The sequence below is a fragment of the Pyrus communis genome, chromosome 6 (assembly GCF_041283825.1).
Source record: "Pyrus communis isolate YQ-2024b chromosome 6, ASM4128382v1, whole genome shotgun sequence".
NCBI classification, from domain to species: domain Eukaryota; kingdom Viridiplantae; phylum Streptophyta; class Magnoliopsida; order Rosales; family Rosaceae; genus Pyrus; species Pyrus communis.
In genome coordinates this window covers 390,023-411,720 of record NC_142570.1, presented here as the reverse complement: position 1 = coordinate 411,720, position 21,698 = coordinate 390,023, and the positions used below count along the sequence as shown (strand labels likewise).

The 21,698-nt window shown below is 38.4% G+C and overlaps 2 protein-coding genes and 1 pseudogene across 5 annotated transcripts; all 3 read right to left on the bottom strand.

Annotated features, from left to right (window-relative positions):
- Positions 1–3,961: 3,961 nt before the first annotated feature.
- Positions 3,962–7,095, bottom strand: LOC137710260 (pentatricopeptide repeat-containing protein At1g73400, mitochondrial pseudogene; annotated as a pseudogene).
- A 981-nt stretch (positions 7,096–8,076) lies between these two features.
- On the bottom strand, positions 8,077–11,805 carry LOC137710650 (glutamate decarboxylase 4). 2 transcript variants are annotated; one of them, XM_088695272.1, is made up of 7 exons: positions 11,363–11,803; positions 11,035–11,239; positions 10,581–10,690; positions 9,789–9,989; positions 9,210–9,678; positions 8,856–8,908; positions 8,077–8,731 (listed from the first exon to the last, which is right to left on the bottom strand). In XM_088695272.1, exons 3-7 carry the CDS (start codon positions 10,653–10,655, stop codon positions 8,231–8,233), a joined length of 1,299 nt encoding a protein of 432 aa, XP_088551398.1. In that variant the 5' UTR covers positions 10,656–10,690; positions 11,035–11,239; positions 11,363–11,803; the 3' UTR covers positions 8,077–8,230. The 2 variants fall into 2 exon arrangements, with proteins under 2 accessions (XP_088551398.1, XP_068305832.2); XM_068449731.2 differs by lacking the exon at positions 10,581–10,690 and having other exon boundaries at positions 11,363–11,805.
- Positions 11,806–13,543: 1,738 nt separating this feature from the next.
- Positions 13,544–21,423, bottom strand: LOC137710261 (uncharacterized). Of its 3 annotated transcripts, XM_088695273.1 has the most exons (9): positions 21,167–21,423; positions 20,996–21,061; positions 20,155–20,636; positions 17,290–17,765; positions 16,107–16,946; positions 15,001–15,513; positions 14,789–14,885; positions 14,207–14,282; positions 13,544–13,998 (listed from the first exon to the last, which is right to left on the bottom strand). In XM_088695273.1, exons 6-8 carry the CDS (start codon positions 15,495–15,497, stop codon positions 14,220–14,222), a joined length of 657 nt encoding a protein of 218 aa, XP_088551399.1. In that variant the 5' UTR covers positions 15,498–15,513; positions 16,107–16,946; positions 17,290–17,765; positions 20,155–20,636; positions 20,996–21,061; positions 21,167–21,423; the 3' UTR covers positions 13,544–13,998; positions 14,207–14,219. The 3 variants fall into 3 exon arrangements, with proteins under 3 accessions (XP_088551399.1, XP_088551400.1, XP_068305290.2); XM_088695274.1 differs by lacking the exons at positions 20,996–21,061; positions 21,167–21,423 and having other exon boundaries at positions 16,107–16,208; positions 17,373–17,446; positions 17,600–17,765; XM_068449189.2 differs by lacking the exons at positions 20,155–20,636; positions 20,996–21,061; positions 21,167–21,423 and having other exon boundaries at positions 16,107–16,208; positions 17,373–17,453.
- Between the last annotated feature and the right edge of the window lie 275 nt (positions 21,424–21,698).

The window sequence follows — 21,698 nt, the reverse complement described above, 5'->3', positions numbered from 1 at the left end:
TCGTGCGGGACCCCTCCTAGGCTAATTTCGACGTCCTGAACCCGTTTCCGATGTTCGTTTTCCCAAATTCAATCGTTTGAGTAGTGTTTGACTAAATGTACCGTTTATGTGTTTAGGGGCGTTTAATTGTGGCGTTTCCGTCTTCGCTAGTTGCGTGGCTCTTCGGCAGCTAAGTACTGTGAGTGGACCCCTTCTAAAAATGCATGTTTTCATAGTATAAATGCATACATGAAAAGCATGATTTGATGATTATGTTTTATGAAACGTTTTGAGATAACATGTTTACTGAGGCTAGTTTGAATTATTACTATTTTTCCTATAACCCATGTTCTTATAGAATATCTTATGGATGACGATATGATATTTAGAACATGTTTAGAACACTTCTTTATAGTATAGATGATGGATGACTTTATACTATGAAGTTGATTTTCAATATATGTATGTTCACTGGTTTTGTACTTACCTAGTGGTCCTTTCCGCTACAGGACGTAGGGATAGATCTGGTCCGTCCCGGGCGACGGTTTGGTGTTGGCATAGGGCCTGGAGTGTGTTTTCCTCTGACTGTCTGCTCAGAGACGGGGAGCCGGCAAGGGGCCTGAAGTGCATTTTCCTCTGACTGTCTGCTCAGAGACGGGGAGCCGGCATGGGTCCTGAAGTGTTATATCGGACATTCACTAGTGATTACTATTTTATGCGAATGATGATTTGAGATATTGCACGACATGCTAGGTTTCGGAAAACCTATGTTTATCATTATATTTGTGTTTTCATAAAACCTGGGGGTTAGTATGTTGATAACTATTTTATTATATATATCAACTTGGTCCACTCATGTTTGTTTTGCGCCCCCTTCAGGACTTAGAATCGAGGTATACAATCCCGACGTCCACGCACTTCCGCATCGGCATCTTCGAGTTCTCTCGGTGTAGGACCTACTCTTTTGTTTCATTCAATTTTATATTATTTTCTTCTAGTGTTCTAGATTAGAGGTGTGCTCTGAACACGGTCCTTATTTTCAGCATTTGCACTTAATAAATGGCTTTCGTCACCCTCGGGTGTCGGCCAGCACGTGCTTATCCTGGTATTCGGGGAATATCAGGGTCGGGGCGTGTCAGAAACACAATGTTGATTTCCGAATTTTCATCACCGCATTTTCTCCACCTTCTCATCACCCTCAACTAGCAGCTCTACTATGTTGTGCCTTGGCTGATTATCTTCACCAACATACAAACCCACAGTTCAATAGTTTAAAATACAAGAAATAAAGACACCGAGAAATTTACGAGGTTCGGCAAAAACCTACCTACGTCCTCGGAGAGATATTACTCTTCACTATGAGAAAAACAGTACAAGTTACACATGAGTTAAATCGACATAACCCAATCACATATCCCTTGTACACCCACTCACATAATTTTCCCAAGAGCCTCACTCTACCCCAAGAGTTCTTTCACAAGAGACCTTTCACTCTAGCTCTCTTGATTTCTCTCACCCGTGTCCATGGTAGAGCCAAATGCTCTCACCATCTCTTTGGATGTTTTTCCTCTTCCAAACCTTCTCCCTCGGCAAGCATTTAAATAAAAATCAGCCCCTTTTCTTCTCCTCCTTTCTTACACCCGAAAGCCAAATAATTATGGCTTTGAAAAAGCCACAAAACAAGGAACAAATCAAGCCACAAAATAAGGAACAAATCAAGCCACAAAACAAGGAAACATAATCCTCATCATGATGTTCCCTCATCAATATTGTTTTGTTTCCTAGCCTAATTTGGCCACTATCCAACAATCTCCACCTCTGCCAAATTCGAAAACATCACAGAGACTCGAATCAACACTCACCATAAGCACCCAAAGTACAAACTAAGGACAACGGTAACTAAATCAAATTCCCCAAACTTTCTGGTACTCATAATGATCTCCACCTCGACTCAAACTGTACCAAAGTTCATTGGCCTTACGTACCAGCATGCACACTCTGAATCAACCTCGTTGGTCCTGTTCCGATTCAGTCACTGCCAATGCATGTGCAGCTGCTGCAAGCAAAAAAAAAAACATTTAGCTTCAGACAGGATCTCGACACATCCTCGTCTCCTCCAGCAGGTTTTCCTCCTCTTCATTGTCTGCAACTTGGAAACTTGTCAGTGCACCCATTTCCAGCAACACCCGTCGAGCCAGACAAACATTCCTCACACTTCTCATTCTTCAGGACCATCTCATCACCTGTGAATCCCATAGCTCCACCTGCTGCAAAACCCCTGCAACACTTGAGACTATACATCACCAGGAGATGTGTTGCTTTGAGTACCTAGAGGGCATACTCGAAGTCTTCCGCCACAAAATTGCTGCTACCTGGACCAAGATCATCCTTTCTTTTTCTCAAAGGACAATTTATCTTTTTATGCCTGAATTCTTTGCAGTCATAGCATTGTGGTCCCTTGCCTTTGGAGCTTGATTTGAACCTGCTGTCTCTCTCAAATCCTCCTCCCAATTTTCTTCCATGATTCCAACCTTGAACAGCTAAAGCAGTCTCGTGCCCACCATCAACAATGGTATTCCTCTTTTGTGTATCATAAGACACCAAAGAAGCCTGCACCTGCTCCAAACTTACTGTATCTTTTCCATGCAATAAGGTTGTCACAAGATTCTCATACGAATCTGGAAGTGAGGTAAGAAGTAAGAGGGCTTTATCTTCTTCCTCAACCTTAACATCAACGTTCCTCAATTGATCCAAGTATCCATTGAACACATTCATGTGGTCCATGAGATTCCCGCCTTCATCCATTTTCAGCTTGTACAACTTCCTCTTCAGATGTAACTTGTTGGTCAAACTCTTAGCAATATAGAGTTTTTCCAACTTCTCCCACAGTGCAGGCGCAGAATCTTCATCCATAACATTGTTGATAATGTTATCAGCTATGCAGTGTCGAATCGTGCTAACACAACGCGACTCCAGCTCCTCCCACTGGTCATCTGTCATTTCTTTAGGCTTCCCATCTTTTCCCTTCAAAGCTCTAACCAAGCCTTGTTGAGTCAAGACATCCTTTACTCTCATCTGCCAGAGAGTAAAACTGCCCTTCCCATTAAACTTCTCAACTGAAAACGACATGTTTGTAGTCATCATGGTGAATAATAAATCTGAACCTTCAATGAACCAAAGCTTCCAACAAAGCTCTGATACCAATTGTTGTGCCTTGGCTGATTATCTTCACCAACATACAAACCCACAGTTCAATAGTTTAAAATACAAGAAATAAAGACACCGAGAAATTTACGAGGTTCGGCAAAAACCTGCCTACGTCCTCGGAGAGATATTGCTCTTCACTATGAGAAAAACAGTACAAGTTACACATGAGTTAAATCGACATAACCCAATCCCATATCCCTTGTACACCCACTCACAGAATTTTCCCAAGAGCCTCACTCTACCCCAAGAGTTCTTTCACAAGAGACCTTTCACTCTAGCTCTCTTGATTTCTCTCACCCGTGCCCATGGTAGAGCCAAATGCTCTCACCATCTCTTTGGATGCTTTTCCTCTTCCAAACCTTCTCCCTCGGCAAGCATTTAAATAAAAATCAGCCCATTTTCTTCTCCTCCTTTCTTCAACCCGAAAGCCAAATAATTATGGCTTTGAAAAAGCCACAAAACAAGGAACAAATCAAGCCACAAAATAAGGAACAAATCAAGCCACAAAACAAGGAAACATAATCCTCATCATGATGTTCCCTCATCAATATTGTTTTGTTTCCTAGCCTAATTTGGCCACTATCCAACATACTAATCCTCCTTCCGTAATCCTTCGCAAAAACAATCCAAAATACAACATTCGGGACTTGTTGGCAGAAAATTCTCCATGTTGGGTTTGAACTACATTCACTCCAGTTCCAGCCCAAGGCATAGCTGACCTGGTACAGCATCAAGATTTTATCTCAAAACATCAGGGAAATTGGTATAAACTTCATCAGCTCTCTCTCAAACTCATGCTCTTCCGTTTCTGGTTCAATGCAAAACGTCTTGCCATAGAAGGATTATAGAACTTTCTCATACGACTCGAAAGCCTGTGAATGGATCGAAGATCACCAACCACTGAAAGCTCCATCAGAAACGAATCAAACTTGCTGTAAGGCAATTTCATTTCCTTGTTTACAACATCTTCCAATAGGCAACATGCATCTTCCACTTTATTGCAATAAAAAAGCCCTTCAATCATCATGCAAGTATCAGTGTCCTATGCGCAGCCCCTCTTATCCATCTCATGCCAAGTCTCAAATGCTCCATCAGGATCACTCATCTCAAAATACATTGAAATCAGCATGTTATAAGTCTGCACACTAGGCATACAACCTCCATCTATCATCCTTCCGTAAAGCCTAAGTGATTCATCTCTCTTGTTATTGTTACAAAGGACCTTGAGAAAACAGTTATATGTAACTATGTCAGGAGGGTAACCTTTGTTCCCCATCTCTTGCAAAAACTTACAAGCCTCCACCACCTTCCCGGCCAAACATCCCTTCAAGTAGCTCCTTGTATGTAGAAACATCAGGATGACAACCACTGTTTATCATGCTGGACAAGAGCCACAATCATAATTGCATAAGTTTTTGTGGTGGGAGAAGAAAGCGTAGAACCTTTCGTTCGCATGAATTCAAAAACTTGAGCTGCCTCAGAAACCATCCCTTGTAAGACATATTCTGAAATCAAAACAACAAGATATTAGGATCACGAACAAATCAAATCAATATAAAATAGAGATGAACTAAATATATTGAACTTATCTGTAGAATACAAAAGACATGGCTCTTCCAGATGACAAAAGATGAGTTCACAAGGTTGCCTTCTCCTTCTAATACTCCAAAATATCCCTCTACTATATGAATAGGTTTTAGTATTCTGAGGAATTCAATGTATGGAAGCAGGAACTTAACCTAGTATTTATATACCCTTGGGATTTGATCATAGACGGCCTATTATTGGTTAAATCAAACCCTATCACTTAAGTGTTCAAGTCCCACTATGATACTATATCTTTCTAACGAAATCCATCAGATTTCTTTAGGTCAATTGTAAAGGATAAGACTCCATAATCTTTATTTCATTAGGACCGTCTGATTACTTAAATTGTTCACAGCTCAATAAACAAGTGGCCTACAACATAAGTAATTCAATACATCATTCATTGTCATTCACAACCTTATATCCCTGCCTTGCAAAAGGCATCAATGGCAGTAGTGTATGTGAAATTATCAGGTGTATGACCCTCTTGGATCGTCTCTTCCAGCAGCCTCATTCCTCTAGTCAGGTTCCTAACTCTACACCAACCAAAAAACAAATTGTTGTATGTATTAGCATCAGGCTTAACCTTTTTCCTCACCCTCCGTAACATGTCTTGGGCATCCTGAACCAGACTACATTTACACAAAGCATCCAACAGCAGGTTCAAGGCATTGATTTCCGGCTGCGTCTTCGCCCTTATCCTCTTCTTCTTGGCAAATTTCTGCAGATACGTGAGATGCTTTTCCGTGTATTGCTTCAAAATCTTTAAAAGAACCTCAACGGGAACCTTATTCTTGTCATGCGTCTTCATATAATCCAGTAAATCACAAACAATTCGAAACTGCTTCACCTTATACCTCGTGCACGACAATATATCAAGCACTCGAACAACCAATGGAGTAGTCAATGGTAAACCAACATGATCAAGAGCTTTCTCCATATCACAATACGAGTGAGAGTTATCCATAATCGCCTTGTACAACTTATCGACATCATTTTCTATTAACTTTCCTTCGTCACCAACCCCATCAAAATCCAAACTTGACCGACTACAACACTTTCTGAACAAAAAGGACCCACATTGAGCTTAAATCCAGCAAGAACATCCATGGGTTGCGAAACTTTGACAAAACTTAAACCAGGGGTCCCTAGAAATGGCATGAAATGATAATATGAACACGCAGATAGCATGTAATTTCGAAAACTTGATGTGGGTTCAATCGGGGATCTCAAATATCCAAAGAAATTGGCATTAGAAGTGCGGAGGGACAATGAGTGGTTCTTGAAAGTCAATAAATTGATAAAATATAGGCCTCACTGGTTTAGACCCAGAGCTAATGAGTTAGTTGGATAATGATAAACACAAAAACCCAGTAATAATTTTTGAGAGGGAGAGGGAGAGGGGGGAAGGTTTTGCAGAAAACAGAGAGTAATCACTCTCCAGCAGCGGATGGGCATTTTGCAGTGGGCACTGGACGGTGGCTCAGTGAGGGAGTGTGTTTTGGTGGGCCTGGGCGTTTAGGGCTGGGAGACAGGGATCCAGTGGCAGAGGCCTCTTATTTGTCTATCAGGCTTGTTTGGTGGCACAGTGAGAGAGTTTTGCGTGTCATATTTTTTGTGGACCGAGCTCGTCTTGTTTTGCACGTTAAAAATCTGTCTTGTTTTCTGTGAGAGAAATATGTTTTCATTTTGTGTGCAAAGAGTCCGTCTCGTTTTATATGCATCATGTTTGTCTCATTCTGCATGCGTAGTGTCTACCTCGTTTTGCATGCACAAAATTCGATCTTTTGCACCCACTAAGCAAGACTTTATGGAAATATTTTGCGTGAGAATTAAAGAAAATGTTGTAAGACTTTTGGATGTGATTCTACCGTTTTTTAGATTCCAAAATCATTTTTATTGATTTTTAAAATTGAAAAATAGAAAAAAGAATATAAACTAGTAGTGGGCCCCCAAAGAGATTTGTAGGTATTGAAAATCTTAAGAATGTTCTAAATTAATTTTATTAAAGGTGTGGTGCGACTAGAATGACTCAAATTTTGGGTTATCTTGAATCTTGTAAAAATCATCAAAATTCATGGGAAAATGTGGGTTATAACTCACATTTGTGAAAAAAATTGAAATTTTTAGTTTTAGGAAATATTTTGCCTACGAGTGAATGAAAATGTTGCAAGACCTTTAGATGTGATCCTACCGTTTATTAGGTCTTGGAACTATTTTTTTTATTTATTGATTTTTAAAGTTGAAAAAATAGAAAAATTACTGCAAGACGTAGTCACCGAAAGCATGTTGAGTGAAGTCATAAGCATTAGGATTGTCCATGATCTAACTTCTAATTAACTCCGCATAAATATCCCACTGGGCATGCTAAAATGTTCTCTCCCTAAATTAGCCATGAGCCTTGCTGGTAGGCCGGAAATTTACTTAAATATGAAATTGGAGATTGCAAGCACGCCACTATTAGTTATCGCTAGAAGACGAGATTTTGAGTGATGGAGATTGCCCTTAATTGACTTCTAACCAAAAAATTATGGCATTGAACAGGAGTGGCTCAACTTTAAGTTCTTTCGTTACCTTGCTTATTAAGAATTTTACTTATGTATATAATTAAATCACAAGAGCTCAGCTGCTCAAGCCTTGATTCAAATAGAAAGAGAAATTGCTTAAGTGTTTTGTATTAAAATAACAATGATAAATGAAAATGAGATCTTGTATTGAAGTGCTAGTAACTATTACAAGAGAAAGGGAGAGAGAGAAATTTAATTACGAATACTTATAAAGACAACACAACTATGATGAGAGAACTTACACTATTGAGTAAAGCTTTGAAATAAAAGGTTGCTAAATAAAATAAAGCTTTAATTTGAAAATGAAAGATTGCAACAGTTGGTTTTGAGAGATTGAGTGCCCTCTCTCCTCTCATACTCTTCCACCATAAACGCTAGCCTTCGTCGTCCTCACCAAAATATCTTCTTTTTTATATTGCCTCACATACCACATGACTTTTCACTACTCAAAGACAAGTTTGCCCTTAATCGTCCTTAACCATAAAAAATAGATAATGCTAGAGAGATCAAAATTTTAAATCAAATTTGCAAATCAAATAACGTGTCACTAATGAGAAACAAAGCATGTTAATCAACTCTTAATTAATAACCTAATCATCTACAATCACATAATTTAGTTTGCAAATTTATTTTAAAAATTTTGATTTCCCCAACATTACTTAAAAATACCAAAACCAACTTAGAATAGTGGGTTCCAAACACAGTTTCTGGGAAACCTACAGTAGTAGAGAGAGCATAGAGGGAAAGCAGATCCTCTTATACATGCATAATTTTACAGAGTCGTGAAAAAGTTGAGAACAAGCCAGTACCGTCCTTACGATTACACAGGCAAATCAAATAAGTCCTCAATTATTGAAGAAACCAAACACGATCACACCTTAAAATATTGCCTAGCATACGCCTGTTTTTCTCCCATTCACAAACTCCTTCCAGCGCGACACTACCTGTTGCTCAATCTCTGTCGCACTCTTATGAACAATAGGCTTCACAACCCCCTCGCTGCCGCGGACTACTTCATTGACAGTAGCCGTGACATGGGCGGTTTTGCTAGACACGTGGCTCGGGAGTGTGTCTATTTCCCTCATAACTTTGTCAATGTCTGAGACGAGCCTCTCCGCCAAACCCCGGCTGAAATCCTCCCTAATAACCACGCGAAGAACAGCTACATGTTCTGCATTGGCTGGCATCGTGTAGGCTGGAACTATCCATCCGAACTTCCTCAAACTATCGGCTACCTCGAACACAGTGTGCTTGCTGCTGTCTTTTAGAGAAAATGCCACGAGGGGCACTCCTATGTCTTTGGAGAGTATTTCAAACCGCCCTGTTTTCTCTAGTCCTTCTCTCAGCAATCTTGTATTCTCCATGCAGTTTATCATCACATTTTTGTAACCCTAATATATTTCGGGAAAGAGTAACAAATTACTCAGACAATAAAACATCATGTTGTGTAAAATCAAACCGGAGAACATTTTGGCTAACGTAGGTTTTTATGCATGAAATGGTAGCAAAGTTTACCTCAAAACCTAGTCGAATGAACTGATAATACTGAGCAATTATCTGGCTAGAACCTGCATGCAGTACAACATATATATGATGGAAGAATTACAATATGTGGTGAAGGTTAAGGGATCTTTTAGGGACTGATTGTATAGGAAGCACTTTTGCTCATAAGATTCAGCTTGGAATACGGAGATATAAGCACTGTGCTTCCATAGGAAGCACATGAAAATGTTTCCTCAAGAAGCGAATAGGCGCATATCGAGAAAGTGTTTTTGCGACCCAAAAGCAAACTAATTAACCAATCTTTATGAGCAAATGTGTACATACTCAATAGTACCTATTGATAGATAAAAGTATAATTCAATATACCTTTAGAAAAGTTGAGGGTGAAAGTGGGCTGATCAGATCCAAGGTAATTGATGTGAAACACAAGCTCGTCCGGCAAGTCCTCCTTACTCCTCCACACAACCCATCCAACACCGGCATATACAAGGCCATACTTGTGACCACTCACATTGATGCTCTTGACTAACGGCAAGCGGAAATCCCACTCGAGCTCAGGATACAGAAACGGAGCAATAAAGCCTCCGCTGGCAGCATCGACATGAATGGGAGTATCCCATCCCGTCTGCTTATTCTTTTCAGCAAGGAGATCATTAAGGAGCTTCACGTCTTCGAACTCTCCTGTTAGGGTTGAGCCTAGAATAGCAGCAACACAGATAGTATTCTCATCAACCATTTCAACTGCTTTCGTAGGGTCCATCACATAGTATCCCTCCGACAGCTTCACCTCCTTCAGCTCAACTTCAAAATACCTCGCGAATTTTTCCCAACAAACCTGCGAAACATAATTTGATCCAGAAATAACAGTAGGCATGCGTTAATAACCATTTAAATCTCAATTGAATACAGCTCGTAAATGCAAGTCATCAGAGAAAGAATTCTGACCTGCACATTAGCTCCGGTGACTATGTTGGGCTTATCAGAAGGCTTTCCCTCTCGTTTTCTCTTGTGTTGCCACTTCCTTTTGAAAGCTAGACCTGCCAACATTATTGCCTCTGAAGAACCTACTGTTGACACACCAACGGCAGTTTCGCCGTCCCCAATGGGAGCATTAAACAGATTTGCGATCATATTCACACACCGATTCTACATTTAAAGAGAAATAGAAAGAAATGTCAAGATTAACAAGCATGTCAAATATGAATTGGGACAATATATATAACAATAATCTTCTCATCCTGCAACTTTTAACTTAGAATTATTAGGTTTATAAATTATTTTAATGTTTAAAAGCATATTTCTTTTGGAGAACATGCTGGTTTTACAGTTACGAATAAAAGTTCTAATAAATTTTTATTTCTGTCCACATAGCATCAACAATCTTTTAAAATTTCAATTGAAGACGCAATGAATATACAAGAATAATTTTGATAGAAAAAACAAAAGATATATATGAAGGGTAATGCTAAGGAGATCAAATTTTTAAATCAAATTTGGTAAACCAAATAATGTAATTGTTAATAATTAAATTTTTACTTAAGTGTTGATTAACGTGATTATTTTTTATTAGTAACACATCATTTAGTTTTGAAAATATGATTTAAATTTTTGATTTCCATAACATTATCCAACATGAAATAGCGTGAATGTGCATTGGAAAATGGAAATAACCCAAACATATGCATCCAAATTAAGAGTTTAATTTCTTAAAAGATAAGGACTACTAATAAAATATACTGTTACTGGTGTTATTGAGCATGGACCATCCAATCCACTATCGGTGGATGTTCTAATATTAAGCCACGAAGTCATCAGGGTCTGCACACGGTGCAGCCATACGCTAATCTCTGCAGTCAAAGTTGAAGGTTGCTGTCAATACATAATGAATTGTTATCCTATCCTCAGTCTTCCTCTCACCCATAGATATGCGTTACCTAATGTCTGACTTGCATCCTCCAATACTTCCTAGATCTCGATGGCGTCTAAATTTGTTTGCAAATTAAGTTAACTTTATTATAATTAATATTTACATAGCGAGTAGTGAAGAAATGCGTGCGAGAGACTCTATATGCAACCAGTTGTATATATTTTTTACTTTCGACGAAAGATATATAGAAAAGACAAATGCAATATACAACCGATAACGCAAAATTTTTACCGTAGAAGTATAAGAAATGAAAGATGAGCTGACCTGGAGTTCAGTGGTGACAGGGTACTCATCCATGTCGACGTAATTTTTGTTCATGGAAGCCATCATCAGCCGATCGCATTCGGGCTCCATCCACGTCGTCACGAACGACGCCAAGTTCAGCCGCGGATTCCCGTCCAGCATGAGCTCGTCGTTTATTATCTGATACGCCGCGTCCTTTGGTATCGACGTCGCCGGCATCTGAAACCTACACAATTACACGTACGCATTGCTTAATTCTTGATAAAAACTCGGTACCTTTTCACTAATTATTTAGTATTTATTATTAAAAAAAAGGGCTATTAAGGAATTAAAGAGTGGAAGAACATACTTAGGGAGGTCGTTACACACATATCTGGAAGCAAAGGTACAGTTCACCAGCTCTCCAAGACGGTCACCGGATGTCGTTGAGATCGCCATCTTAATAAATTATTAAATTTTAGGAAGAAAGAAGAAGAAATTAGGGAACAAAAATATGGGGCCTGGTTGCAGACTTGCAGTTGCAGGTAGGGAGAGGGTGGAGGAGGAACTGAGGAGAAGTTGATGCTATTTGCCTTTATACTGTTCTCTCAAAACTTTATGCGAGAAAAGAAGGGGAAGGATTACCCTTATGTTTGTATGATCATAATTACATCACGTCAAACATAAAGACAGGGAAGAATAGACAATTCTTGTCCAGAAAAAAAAGGCTAGCCGAATAATAAAAGCATAACGTAAAGCAGAATTAAGGACACGTACTGAAAATGCTTGGCCAAGTTGCCCATTTTACCCTGCGTTATTTTAAAGCGTCGCTACCGACTCATCTATCTGCTTTCCTGCCCCAGCTTGTTTTGATTTCTGTCCACCTTTGGGTCGGTAGGAAAGGACAGAAAGTCTTCAAGCGCACGTGGAGTCCATTCATTGGGTTAAATGCTTTTTATGACAGTTAACCCCATGTGGACTCATTAATGGTTACGCGTGCATTTGTAGTAAACATACGTGGTTAAACTCTTGTAATGCCGTTGAATAAAAATTTGTCACGTTTAAAAAGGTATTTACGATTGGAGTAAGTCTGAGGGTCTCTCTATTTTACTGAAGTTTTTCTCAATATTTCGGGTATTAAACCATTCATATTTGTAGTTAAACTCTAAATTACAATGCATGAACTAATTAGCTTTAAGGATATGGCAAATGATTTGGAACTTTGAAGTAATTTGGTCCAGTAATGGAAATGGAGTAACGGCAGATGGTCCCCAAATCGGATCGGATTAAACCAGAAACTATGCAATCAATCGTCTTTTACACAAATGAAAATGATTTTCGGTTGAAAGAGAAAGAAAGGAAGCAAGCAAAGAAAGAAACTAAAGAAGGAATTGTCGTTGGTAGTGAAGTTGACTGACTAGTGGTGGTTGGCTTCTCTCGTCGTTCGACTGAAACTTCGTAAAACAAAACAAAACTTTGAATAAAAAAGGTGAATTGCTAATTTAGTTTATGAATTATAATTTGAGTAAAAATTAAATATTGTAATCATTTTTTTTAGGAAAATTATTTCTTATATTATAAAATTTGTTTATTACATCTTTAATATTATATTCAAAACTATATATTAGAAGGTAGATTGGTAATTTTCATAAAAAATAATGTATAGAGTTAATTTTGAAAGAGAAATTAAATGTTAGCTTCGCAACCTACATGAAATGTTAAGAGCTTATAGACAATAAAATGATGGTATACACTTTAAAGTGTGTCAAGTGACTTAAGTTAACGAAAAATTAGATAGTATGGATGAAATTAGTAATTTTTAATGAATTTAGGAACTTATTTTACCCAAAAAAATAATTTAAGAACCTAATTTTTACTAAAGTGATAATTTAGAGACTAAATCAACACTTCACTCGAGTAAGAATACTCGATCACGTTATCTATAAAACACTTTTCATAAAATTGTAAATTTTATAATTTTGGTTTCATCAGATATTGTCCTAATTTCTCCTCCTATGAGTTGTCCTACTAATAGTGTGACATCCCACATCGCCCAGAGGAGTGATCCTTAAATGTATATTCCCATCCCTACCTAGCACGAGGCCTTTTAGGAGCTCACTGGCTTCGGGTTCCGTAGGAACTCCGAAGTTAAGCGAGAAGGGGGCTAGAGCAATCCCATGATGGGTGACCCACTGGGAAGTTGCTCGTGAGTTCCCAAAAACAAAACCGTGAGGGAATGGTAAGCCCAAAGCGGACAATATCGTGCTACGGTAGTGGAGCGGGCCCGGGAAGTGATTCGCCCCGGGCCGGGATGTGACAAATAGCCCTACCAAAATTTCTCTTGCAAACATGATATTGTTCATGCATAGCATACTTGTCCAACAAGAGAGATTTTTTAACATGCCGTAAATATAACTCAGTACAACAAATGTAATAACTAAATTGATTGAAAACTTTAAAAAATTGAAATATGACATTTAGTGTGCCAGACCGTATTTTCAACACTCTAAAAAATTTCTCATCAAGCAAAAGGTAGTGCCAAACCAATCCATCAATCAAATTTTCAAATATCATAATTATAGATGAGCAAAATTTCCACATAGCACTCTATCGTGTAACGAAAAGTGTATTCCTTAATTATCTCTCTCTCTCTCCATCACATTATCATAGCTTTGAATACACACAAACTTTTGCCTTATCTGTAACCCTGTGACGCATTACCACCAACCAAAAATTGAAACTAATTTCAAAGGAGAAATAAAAAATGGGAGGAATGATTACTATTTGCTGACTAAGAGTACTAAAAGACATTGTGCTGTTCTAATTCCTATGGCTTAAAAACTAAAGTACAAGGTTTTCACCTGTGATCTCAAATAAAATTACTTACCACCACTTTGTATTCGTAATTTGGACTTTGCAGTTTGGAGGCATGTACGCATACAGATACATAAACTTTCTAGTTTCTTCCTTTAACGTCTGATCGGTATATGGGTAGTGTGTCAAAAACTGGACAAACAAGAAGTTCTTCACATCAGAAACTTTCTTATTCTAATAGGAAATACACAAGAGGGAACCTTTTGCAAATCTTCAATTAAGCATAGACGTTTTCACTAAAAGCGCGCTAAACAGGCACTGAAGAGACGCTAAGACGTGTTTTAGTACCTATTGAGCACCCCTTAAGTGGAAAAAGTTGTATATGTGTATGTATACTCACCTGACTTCTAATTTTAGGGGCTTTCCACCATTTCTAGTTTTCTCTTTCTAGAAGCAATGCCATTTTCTGATCCCATCTACACACAGCAACGCAAACAAGGCAAGTACAAATAAGCAATTGTTAAATCCACATGAACAAAGTAAAACAGGAAAAGTTACTACCTGAAGAAGTGCAAGATCATCTGGACTAGTATATATCAACAAATTATTCTGTTCAAACTTCAAAACCAATCAAGCAAGCAAACTATAGTTTTATGGTTTCAACTTAGGAAGTGACCCCCGCACAACCCTTCTCTCCCATGCATCTTTTGAGTGAATAAAACAAAAGAGAATCAACGAACAGAAATTCATAGGATTTTGCAATAGAAGAAAAAAGGCGTGCATAAATCTTCCTCTAACTTTCTTGATTGCTAAATAAGCTATCTTTATGTGTTATGGTTTGACCTATGTTATTCTGAAATCACATACAATGGACATGCAAAATGTACTTGTCCAGTGCAATTGTTGCACTAACAAAGTAACAGTAATTAAGGGTAACTTTCTGATACAGAAATCTAGCAACCAGTTGAAGATTTTATATTACCAGAGGAGGAGGATCAGCACAATCAGAATGAGATGGGTCCAAAACAACAGCAAGAGAACAATCCCCATCATCGGTTTCAACTTCAGACAGTGGAGTCCTGTAACATTATACTTGATTTATAAGAACTCAATTAAACAGATAGTACTAGCCAACACGACAGACGAACAAAACAAGAATCAATTGAGCAGACTAATGCTACCAGCATAACATACTTAGGAATTTGATCACACCAGTCAGGAACTTCTGCTTGATAGGCTTCACCAATCCGAACTTTAGACGCAAATGGCTCGGGGTACTTCAACATAACTGCTATTGGACCCAGCTCAAATTTACACGTTAAGCCAAACCTCAAACCCATGCTACTAGGAGATTTCAGGAATGAATCGTTCTGCAACTTTTCGGACAAAATTTTGGAACAGGAACCGCAAAACCAATCGTCAACTGGAAAAACCACTCGGGGCTTGCAGCATTTTACATGAAACGCTTCTTCGCAGCGATCACAAATTAGCATATTTGATATACTTTCAGAACGACGACAACGCTTACACGACTGAACATCTCCACCGAGGCTAATGTCAATTCCCAAAACTTGAGGGGAACGAGTTTTTCTAAGGGGAACATTCTTGATCTCGTAACTTTGAAGTATAGGGATGCAAAGGTCGTTTTTGCCCGCTTCAACTGAACCCGGGATAGTGCTTTTAAGTACCATTGCTAGTTCCACCTTTCTTTAATTCAAAGAAACACAAGCACAACAATGGCATTAATTAGAAACTAATCCAGAGCAGCCGTAAATGAAATATTCGATTTTATTTATGGTGCGACAATGTAAACTACTCTAATCTACTACGCAGATTCGAATTTGTGTAGAAGTGCATGCAAACTGTCCAGTCCAGAGGACCTAATGCACGTCTATACGAATGCAAAATTAATGGAAATTTGCATGTTTGATATCCTTCTTGAATTTGATTCTTTGTTTTAAAAAACGATGAATGTAGCTAAACTATTTAATACTCATCAGTTTCCAAAACAAAAAAGTTGGATTCAAGAAGGATACTGAACAACCGCTAATTAATGGTGTTTATTTTTATAACAAATGAACTATCATATTATGCACAGCAGAATTAGCTTAAATCTAAAACCCCTAGCATTAATAGAGAACAATCATCTCCAAAACTATAAAATATAAAGGCATTAATAATTAATAACCCGGCCAGATGGAATCAAGTTCCAGAAGAAAATAAAGAGGAATTAAATCTGTGGAATTCTATAAATTCAGGGCTTTGAATTGATAAAAAAAGGAGGAGGAATTAGCACTTACCAGATATGGATCGACAGCGGCTCTTCGTTTTTTCTTGGTTTCTTGGGTAATACTTGGAAAGGAAAATGTGGCTCCTCGCTTTGATATCAGGCGGGCAGCGAACTGCAGCAAATATTAACTCATTTTTGAAAGTGTGGGCCCGACCCACTAACGAAATATTTCAATTTGGCTCTAAAAAAAACCTCCCGCCAATGTTATTACTATTTGAAATTTTCACTTTTAAAAAAGAGTGTGGCAGCTACAGCTACACACCAACCCGAAAGATAGACACACGGAGATTTAAATTAGATTGAAATTGGAATTGCTTTGGTATGCAAGTTGGTGGTAAAGAATTGTGTTAAAAAAAAAATTCTTAATTACCCTTTAATTTAATATTTATTTGACAAAATAGAAGAAAATTGGTGAATTGAAACTAAATAAGACAAAAATAACAATTTTAAAAAGCAAAGTGAGACAAAATTAATTTTATGGAGTAACTAAATGACAATTTCATGAGCAAATCAATTAATAAGTTTTTTACCAAAAAATAACTATTTATTTAAAGGGAATTGAGTCAATTTATTCACTTTATTCAAATGTGGCGTACTAATTGGCATTTGAAGAAAAATAAGTAGTACAAGGAGAAATATGTCCATCTCTTAACTGTATAAATTTCATAATCTAAAGGCTAACGCTAGGTATAATCAATTTATAAATAAAATTTACAAAGGGCAGCCTATTCACTCATTCGCATTCGAAATCTCCATCTTTGATTAGGAGGATCTTAAAATAAAGTTTGTATGCCAAACCTAGTTAGAAGCGTTTTTTGGGTGTTAGAAAACACTTTTAGCCATTCAAGGGCTAGTTTGGTATTGTTGTGCTTTGAAAAAAAGCTGCTTCTGCTGTTCTGTGAGAATAAGCAGCTGTGAAATAAAGCAGCAGAGTGTTTGGTAAACTTTTTTGTAAAAATGCTTTTGAAAAAAGAAAAGCAGTATTAGAGTGTTTTTTAAACTTATATGCAAAACAGATGTGAAAAAAAAACCGGTTTTTCAAAGCTAGGTTTTGCAACTTCTTGTTTTTGGCTTTTTTTCATCCAAAACTGTGAAAAAAAGCTGAAGCTGAGTGTTTACCAAACACAAAAACAACTCCCAACTTTTTTTGATAGCAGCTTTTTTCAGAATCATATCAGTACCAAACCAGGTACAAGTCTATTCAACCGGGCAAAACCCAAACGGGATGTTTCTGTAGGAAATCAAATACCAATGAGGAAAAAGCAAAAGCAGATACCTTTAAGGCTTTAACCAGACCTCGGTGTTGGGTGGCAAATTGGGAAGATCCCATTTATGAATTGGAGTTGGAAACTGACAAGTGATTATTGATAACAATTAACAAACACTAATTAAGCAACTGTTCAATTTCTAGTCAGGAAAATTATATAAATAAACAGCAATCTGTAATCGCATATATATAGAAATATATACGAGGCAAAGAGGAAGAAGTGAAATGGGTTTTACTAGTCCGAGAGAGAAGGTGTGGAAACGGATGGAGTCGATATGCGATGCCCACGGAGGAGGAGTGTAGGCCTTTTTCGTCAGGAAGTCCATCGCCACCGCCTTCGCTGCCGTATAGGAGCTGTTCTTGGTGTTGACTGCCACTTCCATTTCTGTGAATCTGATGAGACTGATGTTGGATAGTGGCCAAATTAGGCTAGGAAACAAAACAAAATTGATGAGGGAACATCATGATGAGGATTATGTTTCCTTGTTTTGTGGCTTGTTTTGTGGCTTATTTTGTGGCTTAATTTGCTCCTTGTTTTGTGGCTTATTTAGTGGCTTAATTTGATCCTTGTTTTGTGGCTTTTTCAAAGCCATAATTATTTGGCTAGGATGAAGAAAAGCATAAAAAGAGATGGTGAGAGCATTTGGCTAAACAAGGGGGCAAGGGTGAGAAAAATCTAGAGAGCTAGAGTGAAAAATCTCTTGTGAAAGAACTCTTGGGGTAGAGTGAGGCTCTTGGGAAAATTCTGTGAGAGGGTGTACAAGGGATATGGGATTGGGTTATGTCGATTTAACTCATGTGTAACTTGTACTGTTTTTCTCATAGTGAAGAGCAATATCTCTCCGAGGACGTAGGCAGGTTTTTGCCGAACCTCGTAAATTTCTCGGTGTCTTTATTTCTTGTATTTTAAACTATTCAACTGTGGGTTTGTATGTTGGTGAAGATAATCAACCAAGGCACAACAATTGGTATCAGAGCTTTGTTGGAAGCTTTGGTTCATTGAAGGTTCAGATTTATTATTCACCATGATGACTACAAACATGTCGTTTTCAGTTGAGAAGTTTAATGGGAAGGGCAGTTTTACTCTCTGGCAGATGAGAGTAAAGGATGTCTTGACTCAACAAGGCTTGGTTAGAGCTTTGAAGGGAAAAGATGGGAAGCCTAAAGAAATGACAGATGACCAGTGGGAGGAGCTGGAGTCGCGTTGTGTTAGCACGATTCGACACTGCATAGCTGATAACATTATCAACAATGTTATGGATGAAGATTCTGCGCCTGCACTGTGGGAGAAGTTGGAAAAACTCTATATTGCTAAGAGTTTGACCAACAAGTTACATCTGAAGAGGAAGCTGTACAAGCTGAAGATGGATGAAGGCGGGAATCTCATGGACCACATGAATGTGTTCAATGGATACTTGGATCAATTGAGGAAAGTTGATGTTAAGGTTGAGGAAGAAGATAAAGCCCTCTTACTTCTTACCTCACTTCCAGATTCATATGAGAATCTTGTGACAACCTTATTGCATGGAAAAGATACAGTAAGTTTGGAGCAGGTGCAGGCTTCTTTGGTGTCTTATGATACACAAAAGAGGAAGACCATTGTTGATGGTGGGCACGAGACTGCTTTAGTTGTTCAAGGTTGGAATCATGGAAGAAAATTGGGAGGAGGATTTGAGAGAGACAGCAGGTTCAAATCAAGCTCCAAAGGCAAGGGACCACAATGCTATGACTGCAAAGAATTCGGGCATAAAAAGATAAATTGTCCTTTGAGAAAAAGAAAGGATGATCTTGGTCCAGGTAGCAGCAATTTTGTGGCGGAAGACTTCGAGTATGCCCTCTAGGTACTCGAAGCAACACATCTCCTGGTGATGTATAGTCTCAAGTGTTGCAGGGGTTTTGCAGCAGGTGGAGCTATGGGATTCACAGGTGATGAGATGGTCCTGAAGAATGAGAAGTGTGAGGAATGTTTGTCTGGCTCGACGGGTGTTGTTGGAAATGGGTGCACTGACAAGTTTCCAAGTTGCAGACAATGAAGAGGAGGAAAACCTGCTGGAGGAGACGAGGATGTGTCGAGATCCTGTCTGAAGCTAAATGTTTTTTTTTTGCTTGCAGCAGCTGCACATGCATTGGCAGTGACTGAATCGGAACAGGACCAACGAGGTTGATTCAGAGTGTGCATGCTGGTACGTAAGGCCAATGGACTTTGGTACAATTTGGCCAAGGTGGAGATTGTTGGATAGTGGCCAAATTAGGCTAGGAAACAAAACAAAATTGATGAGGGAACATCATGATGAGGATTATGTTTCCTTGTTTTGTGGCTTGTTTTGTGGCTTATTTTGTGGCTTAATTTGCTCCTTGTTTTGTGGCTTATTTAGTGGCTTAATTTGCTCCTTGTTTTGTGGCTTTTTCAAAGCCATAATTATTTGGCTAGGATGAAGAAAAACATAAAAAGAGATGGTGAGAGCATTTGGCTAAACAAGGGGGCAATGGTGAGAAAAAATCTAGAGAGCTAGAGTGAAAAATCTTTTGTGAAAGAACTCTTGGGGTAGAGTGAGGCTCTTGGGAAAATTCTATGAGAGAGTGTACAAGGGATATGGGATTGGGTTATGTCGATTTAACTCATGTGTAACTTGTACTGTTTTTCTCATAGTGAAGAGCAATATCTCTCCGAGGACGTAGGCAGGTTTTTGCCGAACCTCGTAAATTTCTCGGTGTCTTTATTTCTTGTATTTTAAACTATTCAACTGTGAGTTTGTATGTTGGTGAAGATAATCAGCCAAGGCACAACAACTGAAAGTCTAAAACAATCTGAGAAAGAGCTGCAGCTTTGGAAATATTTTCATGCAGCTTTGGAATTTGGAAGCATTGGAAACAAAGACCTTTGTCTGCTACTGCAAGGCACCATCCACGTGAAGGTGAAGACCAAGGTAACGTTAAGATGCCATGCAAATTCAATTCCCACGTGAACAAGCCAAAGGAGATGGCATGCAGTAAGAGACATCGAGTTCCAAGCCAACAACAAAGAGGGCACCAAATTACTTATTTCATTATAAAAACAAGTTGTGGAACCAATTGCAAGATTGAGATACGTAGAATGAGATAGCAGTCAAGATTGAGATACTTGGCAGCCACTGCAGTTGCACGACAGTGGTTGCTTTGGATGCTCCCTATCGTCACGACACAGTCCGCACCCTTCTCCACCGCATCTGCCATCAAGAACTCCAAGTTTCTGACTTTGTTACCTCACAGCTGCATTCCCGTAAGATCATCACGCTAGATATTTGCAAATACTTCTGTCAGTGTAAAACCAGGTAAGTGAAGACATAAAACCAAAGTAACAACTCAAATAATAACACCTCAAAAATCGCTAACTATAATTTTACACATAAGTCATGGGGGACATAAAATCCACAAATCCAGCTCTGAACAAAAGATGCAACATTTTTGTCAAATTCGCGGTTAGAAGTATCGATATTTGATCGAGTGAAAGCTTAAAATTAATTTGAGCATTCATCCATAACAATTCAATTTCAAAGTACGTGCATCATTATATATAACACAAATGACAAAACCCAAATGGTATTTTTCTATAGGAAAGCAAATCCAAGTGAGCAAAAAGTAAAAGAAAATACCTTTAACCAGACCTCAGTGTTGGGGGGCAAATTGGGAAGATTCCATTTGTGAATTGGAGTGGGAAACTACGATTACAAACACAAAGCAGCTGCTAATCAGTAATCAATACAATCAGAAACAGTAATCGACAGCTAAACATGAGCAGAGGAAGAAGAGAATGGGGTTTTTACGTGTCCGAGAGAGAAGGTGTGAGAAGGGATGGGGTTGATGTGCGACGCCCAAGGAGGAGTGTAGGCCTTTTTCGTCGGGAAGTCCATCCCCGCCACCTTCGCCGTCGTATTGGATGTGGTGGTGGCCTCCGCAGCCATAGTGTGAATCCGATGAGACTGAAAGAGAAGGCGAGTGTGTGGGTGTTGGGCTTGGGTGTAGAAGGTGAGTTTGTAAATCGGAGGGAAGAGGAAGCTGCGACTAACCAACATTTCTTTTCATTGAGTTTTTTTTTTTTTTTTTTCCCAAAAATTTATCTTTTCCTATGAAATGTCTTTTTTTCTCTACAAAATCAATTATTACGCTTGGTTATTTTGTTTTAGTTTCTTTTTGTTGAGCGTTTAGCTCTGTTTGTTGCCAAAAAAAAAAGAAAGAAATAGGGAGTTATCTTTTTGTTATTGATAGGAGAATAAAATATATAAAATGACGGAGAAAATAGAAGGGAAAAGCTAATAATTAAGGGAAAAATAAGAGACTGATTACATAATGTGGGAG